This window comes from Arctopsyche grandis, chromosome 1 (genome assembly GCF_051622035.1).
Source record: "Arctopsyche grandis isolate Sample6627 chromosome 1, ASM5162203v2, whole genome shotgun sequence".
NCBI lineage: Eukaryota > Metazoa > Arthropoda > Insecta > Trichoptera > Hydropsychidae > Arctopsyche > Arctopsyche grandis.
In genome coordinates this window covers 35,540,482-35,553,821 of record NC_135355.1, presented here as the reverse complement: position 1 = coordinate 35,553,821, position 13,340 = coordinate 35,540,482, and the positions used below count along the sequence as shown (strand labels likewise).

Here is a 13,340-nt window from a genome sequence, read left to right as displayed (position 1 = left end):
GCCATTGTTCGTCGCCGACGTATTTCATTTCATAAATATTTGAACAGGCTTCCGCTGAAAAATCGCACCGGTTTTCAGCATCCGAAATCATTTCATACATATCTCGGGATGGTGATGCGTTTTGTTTTGTGGTATTATATACATATGTATTATATGTATTTAGGAAAGCGGATCATAGCCTGGGCACGTTTGCACAGTGGTAAGCAATAAGCCTACTAACTACAATTCAATTAGCCGAACTCACCCTTTGATAATTGCGATATAATTAAATTGGCCGCTGTGTGCCTCAAAGCGAGCTCGCAGAATTATTGTTTTCATTTGCAGTCGGCTATGGAGCTTTGCGATATTGTAAATTTTCATTTGGATAGCGGGTAAGATATTGGTTACTTTCGTGTGGTCGTTTCCATGTCATTGACTTTAACCCTTTGCATTCTCAAGACTCTCAGAAGTTCTAGATTTACCTTTTCATTTCGCCACAAAGCTCATCGCCAATTTTCGATGCACTAATTTCAATTTTAAAGTTAGGTATTCAGATTATAAGTATTAAAAATTTAAGGACAAATTTTACAAAAACTTTCAGATTTATGTTCTATTGCACGAAAAAATCTGACAAAACGAAACAAACAAGGCTGCTGGCCATTGGAAATGAATGAGCTGTCACCGTCTACAAAATTATTGGATTCCCAAACGTGTTTATTACGATGATTTTTCACCATCGAACTAGCGGAAGCCATTTAAATCTATATCATTGACCAAACCGCGTAAAATGGCAAAGTTTCAAACCGATCGGAAGAATGTAGGAAATATTGTCAGACTGATAGGCGAAGTGAAACTAAGAAAAGCCTTGTAAAAAGGGGAGAAATTTTACTATTATTCATGAAGTTAAATTTTATTATTTATATTTATTCATATTTCAATATTATTCATATTTCAATATTATTCATATTATTCAATATTATTTCATATTATTCAATATTATTAATATATTCATGAAGTCATATTTATTCATATTTTATTGTTTATGAGATATGAAATCTCAATTTCAGTAATGATTTTTGAAACATCTTTGTTATTTTATTAGAAACAGTCGAGTATAATATATTGGTTTAGTTATTCAATATTTGAAAGATCAGAAAATTTCCTAAGAAATACTGTGCTATATTTTATTTAAATTTTAAGCTATAAGCATAATATGAAATAATTTTTCAATGTTAAAAATGTAAGGCATTCGGAATACATGTACATAAGAGTATGTGTTTTAATTTCTTATAAATTAATGACTTTCGTATTTATGCTCTGTTGTGTTTATTTTAAATAAAAAAAAATAGAAACAAAAAGTATTATAATGTACATATGTACATACATATATGAATGTAACATCAAAACCAAAAATGTTTCTTAAAATAAATAATAATAATGATATAAATTTAAAACAAGATATAAATAATTTTTTAGTGAAGAAAGCTTTGAATAATGGAGATATGGAATATATGGAGTATTAAGAATCGCAAAAATGACTAAACTGTATGAATTTAAAGCAAGATAAGGTACAACAAAATGAAAATGAATTGGAATATTGTTAGGAGAAGAGCAAGATCCATATAAAAAGGAATTACAGGATCGTATGTATATATGTATGTGTGTAAGAACAAAGGGTAAAAATTAGTTGTCTATAATATGAAGTTGATTTTATGAGATATATCAATTTCAGTAATGATTTTCTAAATATCGTTTTACTTTTATTTGAAACAGTCGAATATATCGATTGAGATTTTTCAACAGGAGAAAGGTCTGACATTTGCTGACAGGTCCTTACAAATATTGTGCTATTTTTGGATGAAAACGTATTTAATACGATGATGGAGGAATCACAGTATATATTCAACGCATGTTTACTCACTGGGTATTTCCCAGAATACTGGAAAACAGCCAATGTAATTCCCATACTCAAGCCCGACAAAAGCCTAAAAAACCCGACTAAATAACGACCCATTAGCTTACATTGCATGCTCTCCAAAATTTTAGAAAATATAATCTACACTCTTTTACTCAAAGTTGTAGATAAGAAATTAATAAATGAACAATTTGAAAGTTGAGATATGGAATATATGGGATATTCAGAATTTAAAAATGACTAAACTATAAAACTTTAAAGAAACAAAATGAAATTGAGGCGGAATATGATTAGGAGAAAAGCAAGATCTATTGTATGTAAAAAGGAATTACAGGATTGTATGTACATACATATGTATGTGTATAAGAACAAAGGGTAAAATTTAATTGTCTATGAAGTTGATTTAAAGAGATATTAAATGACAATTTTGGTAAAGATTTTCCAAACGTATTCTTACTTTTGATAGAAACAGTCGAGTATATTGAGATTATTCAACAGGTGAAAGATCAGAAAATTTTCTTGCAAGATTTGTGCTATTATGTATGTATATTTAAAACTACATACCTATATAGGTACATATGTACATACGTTTTTTTCAATTTGAAATTGTAGTTATTATCTTAATGATTACAAAAGAAATTATATTTTTACATACCTCCTTTGCATTTTTCTTAATGCTAATTGGATTCATTTTATTTGATTTTGAATTTTAAATGCTTTTTATTATTTTGAAATTATGTTCACAATACATCTTATTTCTATTTTAATAGCTACTGATCTACTGATCATTTTCTATTTTACAATTTTAATTTAATTTTGTTAGTAATCATAGTATTATTTTATTCTAATATTAATGTACAGCATAATAGGAAAAAGAGCTCAAAAACCTATTTACAATTCTTATAAATGCTCATAATACATCTAATACATAATATTAATTAAAGAATCTCTAAATTCAACGATCTAAATCAGATTGTGTTTAGGTAATCTGTGTTTATACCTGAAGGGTATAGACATTTTGTTTATCGATTATTATGTTTAATGTGAATATATTGTAATTTTTTTCACATCAATTCGAATACTAAATCCAGGCTATAGGCTGGAACCAATTTGAAAAATATGTAAAATACCTATGATAACAATTTTGAAATAGTGAAAAAACATTCCATTGTTCAATTCAATAATAGAGGCGCTGTAAAATTTCGAAATATTTGCAACAAAATAAATTTTTATACGCACCGCTACCAAAATATTTCCATTCAGTTAGGCATCGAATATTTGAATCCGAGTAGCAAAAAAGTCGGCTGATTTTTAATTTTTTCTCAACAGATGGAATTCAGAAAACGGTCGATTTTCATACATATATCCCATACACACATACACGTACATATGGATGTATTTATCCATACGAAAATAATGACTCGCCGAATATCAATCGGCGAATACTTTCGGAATATCTCGCCGAGGTAAACACGTCGACCGCGACATTTTTTTCTAGAGTCGGGAAAATTCCGCGACGTGGTAATTCCACGGTGGCCACGGTGCAAGGATGCACTCGGTTGGATCCTTGTAGGGATGCAACTGCGTCCGATTAAGGACTACCAGACACAATGCTGGCCGTCTGTTTCGTCCCGAGGTCCTTTTTGGGGGGCGCATGAATGACCGGGAATGCGCATCTCTCTCGGGTCCAGATCTTATCGTTTTATCGCAGACGTGAATGGCGAGCCGATGCCGAATAAAAATTTTGAAAATCGATCATTTTTTGCTTTTATTTTGTTTAAGCTCCTTGCGCTCGGAATTCGTTAAAATCGGAAGTTTACTCCGATGAAAAACGATGTATGAATGTATTGATTGTATTCTATTATATTATACTGTATCTGTTTCTAAAGCTCTCTATTCTATTCACATGTGTGTGCTTAAGATCACCATAAATTTGTGATTTATCTGACATATATGTATATAATACATTAATACGTACATATACCGTTTAATAATACATGCTATTTAATCCAAACGAATGGAATAATAGTGCAATCCAATATCTTCAATATTTTATTTTAACATATTTGCCACAGTGACATTATAGAGTACTCTAACGCTTAGCTGTGGCCAGACATATAATCATAACATATGTAAATATAAGCATGCAAAACATCCGTGCTCAACAAAATGTATATTTGATGAATATAAAATTAAATGTCAAATAATAATAAAATAATAAAAATAGTAATGATATTAAAACACATATGTATATGCCAGCACGGTCTCCGTGACGAGACAGAATGTTAAACGACAGAACACGCAAATATCGGAAGGCAAAGATCGAAAGTCGAAAGATCTTAAGTCGAAAGATCAAAAAAAAAATGGTGCATGGTAAACGGTACATACTCACGTACATACTCACTTAATTTGCGCGAGCAGGATATAACAGGAACAAGAGGAACAGGCTTTTCCTCCCGTATTAATGTGCGCGCGCAGTGAGTATGTACGTGATTATGTACTTATGTACATAATCCCGTATTAAGTGAGTATGTACCGTTTAACATGCACCATTTTTTTTTTTTATCTTTCCACTTAAGATCTTTCGATTTTCGATCTTTGCCTTCCGATATTTGCGTTTTCTGTCGTTTAACATTCTGTCTCGTCACGTAGACCCATGCCAGCAGTATGGATTAATGGTAGTATGTGTATGTTTAGCACCAAGTGATTAGTGGGCTCGATCCGCCAAACTGCTGGTTAGATTTGGGGGTATTTGTGACTCCAAATCGATCGTTTCTTATCAGAGTTTGCCAATTTTATCTGATAATTGTTGAAAAGGTTCGTCAAAATTGGCAAAAAATCATCTTTCCTGCTGTCACAAATCTTCTGTATTTATTGTGGGTATAATTTGTAAAAATTATGTACAAAATCTAAATCCATAGATATCTCAATGGTTTAATTATGTAATTAATTAATTAATTCATTGTTATTTCGTGTTCTTCAGCTTCTGAAAATACAGTTATTTATGTAATAATAAAATGCTGCATTGTTTGTAATTAATTTTCCAGGAAGGCGCATTGGGGTCTTTCTGTCAAGCCTTCCTGGTATATGTATATATATGTAAAAATAAATAAACAATAACAATTAAAAAATCAAGAATTTTTCTTTTAAAAAACTATTATTATTTGTTCAATTGTTAGGTTTTTAATTATATATCGTAATTTATATGTAGATTTATTCTTATTGAAAATTGCCTCAACTATAAATGTTTTTTTTTTGGTATTTTAGTAAATATTCAATATTCTGTATTTATTATTAAAAGAATTTTGTATGTAAGGAATTAAAAAAAAATGTGTTTAAACCACGGTTAATTAGTAAACGATATATATACATAATATATGTATATCGAAGAAAATAAGCAATTGCGTCCATTCGGGGTTGTGATATATTTTCAATATTTTCTATGCATATTTGATATTCCTAAAATGAAACAAAACCACTTTATCTTCAAAATAAGCCTTTTAGTTTTAGAAACACGAAAAAAAATCTAAATGTTCGGTAAACTGAGGGATGATGTATGTGTGTATGATATAAAAAAAAATCGCGATGCAAATTCATAGTATAAAATTTCAAATATTTTTTTTAGTATATGTAAATTCTTATAAAACGTAGGATTTTTATTAATTTAAATATAACGATATTACATAATTATTACTCAACTTTATAATATTACTCAACGATAAAATATTTCCATTCATAACGATATAATGTTTCGTCAGAAGCATTGCTGCCCCGTAATATTTACTTCATTTTTTAATAGTTGCGTTGTGTTGTTATTTTTCCAATACAAAAATTCGCATTCGCGAATATTTTAGAATCTATAAACATAAAGTGTACACCACACGCCCAACAATAAAAATATTTTTCGATAGACCGATGCGAAAAGTCGTAAAATATACGCTTTTTCCCGAACATGAAAAGCTCATATTACGGATATTTCACTACAATGAATCCCGTTTCGAGTTTCTGCATCATACAAACGTAGATAGGTTTTTTGAAAGTTCGACAAACATTCATAGACTGATTCGTACGATTTAAACTCATACTAAAATTGAAATGACAATTACGAATAAACCAGTTGTAGGCGATTCTGTAGCTGCTTGTGGTTTTTACGATATGTATGACTTTCAATATCTTGTGCTTTCAATATCGGAGAAACGAAAGTTTAAAATGATATTCTAAACTTCAGTACGCTTCTTAGTGTAAGCTTAGTAAAACTTCAAAATATAATTGCATGAGAATACGTATTGCTTTTATTGTCAAGTGTAATGTACATAATACTTGACAATAAAATAATATAATAATAATAATGTGATGTGAGTCGCCTTTGACATAATTTTCGTTATTTTAAATTTGAAATGCTTTTTACCGATCATAAATTACGCTAAAATACATCTTAGTTCAATTTTAATAGCTACTAATGTAGTGATAATTTTCTATTTTACAATTTCTTTTGTCACTATTTATAGTATTAACTTATTTCAATGTTAGTGTATAGTATAATAGGAAAACGCTCAAAAAAAGCAAACAAAATTGGAATGCAAACAATTTTGCATTTTTCTTTTAGTTGTTTATTCTGTTTATATGCTTAAATTAAATATAATATCTTAGATTTTAAAACTAGTTATTGTAATACGTATTTCAGATCTGTTTTATTATTTTAAAATTTAAGATAAATATTTGATAAAATATTTATATCGCAATTTTTATACCTATATAGAGATTAGGGATCTCAATACCGGTTTACCGGTTTATCTGTAAATCGGCAAAATGTCGCCAACTGTAAATATCGGAAACTATTTTATCGTGAATTAAGTACATATGCAGGTGCATTATTGCAAAATATTACATTTAAATCGATGCAAATGGCGTATTGTGGATTAAGTTGTCTGGAATTTGTTTATTTCCAAAATTAAATGTGAAATTTTAAATTGATACATTCACTGGTAACATAGACCAAGCAAATCGAAATAAATAATAGACGAATGTTTCAATTATGATCCAAACTGTCAAATGGTCCAATCATTTAATACAATTTGTATGCCGGGTCCGGATTCCTTTTTCAGTTCCGGATCCGGAATTCTATTTCACTTCCGATTCTCAATTACTGTTTCAGTTCCGATTCTCAATTCCTGTTTCAGTTCCGAATCCCGATTCCTGTTTCAGTTCCTATTTCCGATCCCTGTTTCAGTACCGATTTCTATTTCAGTTCCATTTCCGATTAATTATTACTATTCGTATTGACACTTAATTTTAAATCATATATCAATTTGTTCCCGAAACCACCCGTTGATATTTCAACGGACATAACATAAATATTGGATAAAATAATAAAATAAAAAAATTTAATTTATTTAATATTTCGAATTAACTTAATTAATGTATTTACCTATGTGTATGTGATTATTCAACTTTTTTATTACTTAAGATTCAATCCAAGTTAGCTTTTTTAGGAAAAGTAACCACAAACGTTATGTAATCCACTTTTTTTTTCGTTTATCGATAAATACCGGTATACCGGTGGTAGGAAAAAGCATAAATCATAAACCAGCTTATGAAATTTGACAGTAAATTGCAACCTCCAATAGATATGATCGACAAAATCTGAAAATAAATTTCTAATAGGTTTCAAGATATTTTAATACATATATATGTACTTATGTATGTATTCATTTACCCAAAAATGTGTATCAGATACAATATAAAACTGATTCATTTATTTATCAAATATTTCTATTTGATTTTTAAATGCTTTTTATTATTACTAAATTATGTTCACAATACATCTTATATCTATTTTAATAGCTACTGACCTATTGATCATTTTCTATTTTACAATTTTAATTTAATTTGGTTAGTAATCATAGTATTATATTATTCTAATGTTAATGTACAGCATAATAGGAAAGAGAGCTCAAAAACATATATAATAAAATTTTTTTATTATACTGTGGCTCTCAATATTTGCCAATCAATCAACCAATCACACAAATTTTGTCTATGAATAGTCGAGACTACATACATACATATGCAATGCTATATTTTTTCTGGTATTATACATATGTATGGTATGGCCCTTTCAATAAATCGAATTTGAATGCAGAATAAAGAAAGCGTATGTGGTTGGAGACGGGTTTTTTTGAAATTTTGGCACTGAAGTATTGCTCGTTGCGATAAAGACATTTATATATTGGTATGTAAATGCAATAATTTGATTTATAAACAATGGCGCTATTATCGTCTATAAGCGCGGTTTAAAGGGCCACCGGAGAGCCGGGAGTTCGTTATTCAATGAATAATGCACCATTCTTCGACTGTCCACCATGTCCTTGTAGGGAAGACCCCGAAGGCCTTTTGGACCCTTTAAAAGGACACCGGACGAAACAGGATTCTGCTTTTATTTTGCAAAAGACTACTCGCGCTTTTGTTCGCGAATAGTTTTACCCGACGCGCAGTGGTCGCCGTTCTCACTGCGACAATATTTGCTCAACAGTATATTTACTTTATCTGCAAATGTATATACGTAGTAGCAATAGATGATAGATAGTAGCATATATACGTAGTAGCATTTTTTTATTCATTTTCGGTCAAAAATATTCATGTATTATTGATTTTGATATATGTAAGTGATTCAAGACGTTCTTTAATACAAAACTTGGATATTTGTAAATGTAAAATCGATGTAAAAATATTCAAGTTGCCGAAACCGAGACTATCTTCAATAATATGCAATTTAACCAGTGGCGTGGATTAGTAGTTAGCATATTAAGCTTCCGAGCAGTTCAAGTCCCACTACAACCCCGCTGCCGGCCATACCTTAGTTTGTGACTCCAGATTGATTGTTTCTTATTAATTTGTCAATTTTTCTGGTTTCCATTGAAACAATTTCCGTAAAATTGGCATCTCTTTTCCTATCTCTCTTGCTAATCTGAAGTTATTCAGCGTCTTGAGGTCCTCCACTTTGATTATATTATATAATGCTGCAAAAATTTCTCCATGTTTGTATGAATTCGAATTGTATAAAACGCTTATGTATAATATATTGATCGTATTGTATCTTTATTAGTGCACTTTTCTCTTTGGAGTGTTCTGTAAAGACGAGTTCTGTATTTCATATTCAATGAAATAAATATCAAAAGTGACGAATCTTCAATATTTTTATACACGGTTCTACGTTCATACAATACATATCTAGTGAGTCAATTTTTTGTTCGCTTTTGATTATTTTGCATCATAAATGTATTACACTATTAATAAAGTAGTATTTTTCAAACGTGTCTATTTGTGATTTTTACCATCGTACTGGCGGATTTGATTTCCACATATATTGATGACCAAGCTGAGCAAAATGACAAAGTTTGAAAATGATCGGAAAATTTTGGATAAGAATAAATAAATAAATAAGAACCCAAATATTGTCAGACGAAAAAATCGAAAGCAAGCTGATAAGAAGGCTTGTAATAAAGGTTTCTTGAAAAAGTCCGTATTTTGTGCCGTTTGATTGTACGTTCTGTTTCGTGGTTGATCTTCTACTCTCGTTCTCAATTATACAAAGTCCTGTCAATAAAAAAATTATATTGATTAAAAAAAAGTTATCTACATATATAAATATGTACAGTGCCTGCTCACCGAAGTATGAACACGCGTTACTCGAGGCTATTTTGTGTACCTGCTCTCGTGATAAATTATATTTTGGGTTATTACTTTATTTATTTTTTTTTTTGTAAACAATGCGTAATATTCTATTGTATTTATCTAGAAAATATTTGGTGCAGTATTGTTCATAAAAATATTTTAAAACGCAATTGAGTGTAGAAGCACACTTTTTTTCCGAAATCCCGCCAGTATAGACGTTTGTTTCCTTCCGAAAAAAAAAAAATACTTAAGTATATTGAAACGAAAATACTTTTCATCCTGCATTTCTACAATATATTTTAAGGAAGATTAAGTGTTAATACTTTTAAAATTTGAATGTGAAAAAAAACTGTGTTAAAAAAAACGGGAAAAAACCTCTTAATAAAAATATTCATAATTACGATTTTACTGACGTGAAAGTTTGAAGCGCCATTGTGTAGTCAAGGAAATGTGTTCGTTGGTAACCAGTTCGTTACCAGTTGGTTTATGACGACACCGCGTTGAAGAGACGTTAGTGGAGCTCCAACCAGTACTTGAAACGGGAACGGGAACGGGAACGAAAGAGGAACGGGAACAGGAATGGAAATTGCATGCCTTATTCTGGGGTCTACCTCACGGGATCAAAAGTGAAAAAGGTCGAAAAAGCAAATATTGGAAGGCAAAGATTGAAAATCGAAAGATCTTAAGTCGAAAGATCGAAAAAAAGGGTGCATGGTATTCGGTATTATGTATATATAATACATATATATCAGTGGCATGCGGTGAAATTACCTCTCTTGTTGTCATATAGCCTTGTTTAATGTGCGCGCGCAGGATATGGGAGGAAAAGCCAGTTCCTCTTATTCCTGTTGTATCTTGCTCGCGCAAATTAAGTGAGGATGTACGATGGGGGGAGAGAGAGTTTTACCGCACGCCACTGATATATATACTAACTGTTTTTCATATGTATGCATGATAAACGAATATTTTCGACTTTATCACGGTCACCCCTTATTCTGGCATTGCAACACATGCCGGGTTCAGCTAGTTGATTATAAAATCCCCGAATGTCCGTCCTTGAATGTGATATTTTCCACCTTGGGGAGCGTAGATTATCGGATGTTATTTTAACATATTTATCTGGTAACCTGCGCTCATCATTACTTTCTTAATTTGAATGTGATGTATGAGTGGAATCTTAATCTACTCTCTTCCATTTGGGCCTCGCTGTGATTTTATTTTTTATTCATATTTTGTTTGATTTATTTTACTTTTTCTTTCTCTTTTGTTCATTTTTATGTACTATTTTAATTGTATTATTATTTTCCTTTTGTTACTTTTTTATTATTATTTTATTTTACCATGTTTTCTGCTTTCTAATTTTTCTGTTTTTTACTAATTTTACTTGTATTTATATCTTTGTTAAATGTAGGCCATTGTGGCGCATTAGGTTCTTCCTGTAATGCCACAATGGTCCAAAACTATTAATAAATAATAAAATGCTGCAAAAATGTCTCCATAGATGTCACTGTGGACGTTTGTATGAATTCGCATTGTAAATGAGAATTTCTTATTGTATTGTATCTGCTTAAGTGCATTCGTCGCTTTGGAATGATCTATAAAGGCGAGTGTTCATTTTCTATGAAATAAAACAAAATTGAATCTTCAACTTAGATTTGACTTATTTTATTTTATTTTATTTTACATATATACCAGGAAGGCCTTACAGGAAAATCCCAATGCGCCTTCCTGGCCAATTACAAATACAAATGCAGCATTTTTTATTATAATTCGTTGAATTGCAAGACACTGAAAAAACTCGCAAATTAACGAGACATCTATGAATTGTACATAAATTCTTATTGTACATCCATCAAATTTCAAATAGTGGTGACATAGTAGGTAGGAAGAATTTTTAGCCAATTTTTTTTTCCGGGAACCGTTTCAACAATGAAATCAGAGAAAATTGGCAAACTCTGATAGGAAACGATCAACCTGGAGTCACAAATCCAGGTCTGACCAACAGCATACTCTGAAAAATTCATTTTCATTCAGGGATAGAACCCGGCACCTTCTTGACGGTAAGCAGAAGCTTAACGTCCGAGCTATGCTGCTGGCTAGATTGTTATGTTTAGATTGTTTTTAAAAAATACGTAATTCACTCGTGTGTGTTTTGGCCAGCGGTCAAACGATGGATGACCACTGTGCGGTTGCAAGGAAAAATGCAACGATCGCGAAACAGCTGTCAGTTAATTTAGCCATATATGTCCTTTAAAGCAAGCGCTCGTACATTTTCAGGATGGGTCACTTTTGGTCGATGTGCGTATTGTTTGCGGCGCTCTTCTCAAACTGTGGCTCGCGCACCGCCAACATGGAGGAAGCATGGCGGTGTCCTCAGTTCGAAGACCATCCGGCTGTTGAATGCTCCTGTGACCTTCCCCACACTTTGAGATGCACCGGAGATCGATCTGCCATGCAGGTACATAATTCACTTTTTTTCAGTTTTGAAACCATTTTTTTATATAAAATTCGATTTTAGTTTTATTATTATTATAAAAGATATTTAACTATATTTGGGTTTTTAAATTGTGTAAAAATTTTCGTTTGAAACAATTAGTTGGCATCAAAATATACATACGTCTATTAAATTATACAGATTGTAGTTTTTATATTATTGTTTTTTATTTTTGTGTTTTTTCTAATTAATTATCTTACTTAATTTATTACTCACCTCTTATACGTTTCACATGGTTTTCGTGTAAGCGGTCATTTTTTATATCCCTTATCTCTTATCCGATCGTTTTCATACTTTGCCATATTGCTCATTTTGGTCATCAATATAAGTTAAGGTATCATCCGCAATTACGATGGTGAAAAAATATCGCATAAGACACGTTTGAAAATACTGCATCGTATTACACGGTGACGTTTATCTGTCACATTCATCATTCACATCGGTAGTTTCATTACTTTTCGCCCTGCCATCTCGCTCTCAAATTTATTATTTAAACGCCTATAACTTTTTCTTTTTTCACTCTATATTTTATAAAATTTGCTTTATAGGTTCTCGTTATCTCTAATATATAAATATTAATAGTTTTGTGGAGGCTTGCTGAGCCAACGGTCTTGGGTGTTGCCACACCGGCCTTTATGCAGGGTGGCAACACTGTTCAGTGAATCTAACAGAATGACGTTTAACCCATAACCTCAAATCAAAACAAACTTTCTAACCAATACAGGCTTAATATATGTACACAGATCAAACAGTGGTAGTTTTTTTTTTAGTTATTAGTTATCAGCTGATTTAAAAGTTCTACTCCGGTTATATAACTAGTAAACTAAAAATTTTAAAATAAAAACCCTGGTTAAAAAAACTTTTTTTAAATACTAACCTTTTAGTTTTGTATATAATATTATTTACTGATTTGCTTAATTTTAACCTAATTACACTGTTCGACAAATGATGACTTTTTTTTTGGTTCAGAGACGAGATATGACTTTTCTTATAGATCTATGCCCAGTGAACACGAATCTGGTAATAAAGTATGTTGATTACATAGCTCGAGATTAATAGTTCTGACATTAATTTTTATGTCAGAACTATTTAATATGAGTCAATTGAACTCAATAACTAATTGTAATGATTTATGTGTTTATGTGTATATGCATGTATAATGTGTGTATGTATATGGATGTATGTATTGTATGTGTATGTGTATATGTATATATATATATATATATATATATATATATATATATATATATATATATATATATATATATATATATATAT

At 30.7% G+C, this 13,340-nt stretch overlaps 1 protein-coding gene across 1 annotated transcript in view; it reads left to right on the top strand.

The window, feature by feature from the left end:
• Lrt (Leucine-rich tendon-specific protein) overlaps positions 1–13,340 on the top strand; it is a 153,255-nt gene that overhangs the window by 110,603 nt on the left and 29,312 nt on the right. The window contains exon 4 of the mRNA XM_077433551.1: positions 11,846–12,026. Within this exon, the coding sequence (XP_077289677.1) occupies positions 11,847–12,026 (180 nt within the window). The 5' untranslated portion in view covers position 11,846. The remainder of the gene's footprint in view (positions 1–11,845; positions 12,027–13,340) is intronic.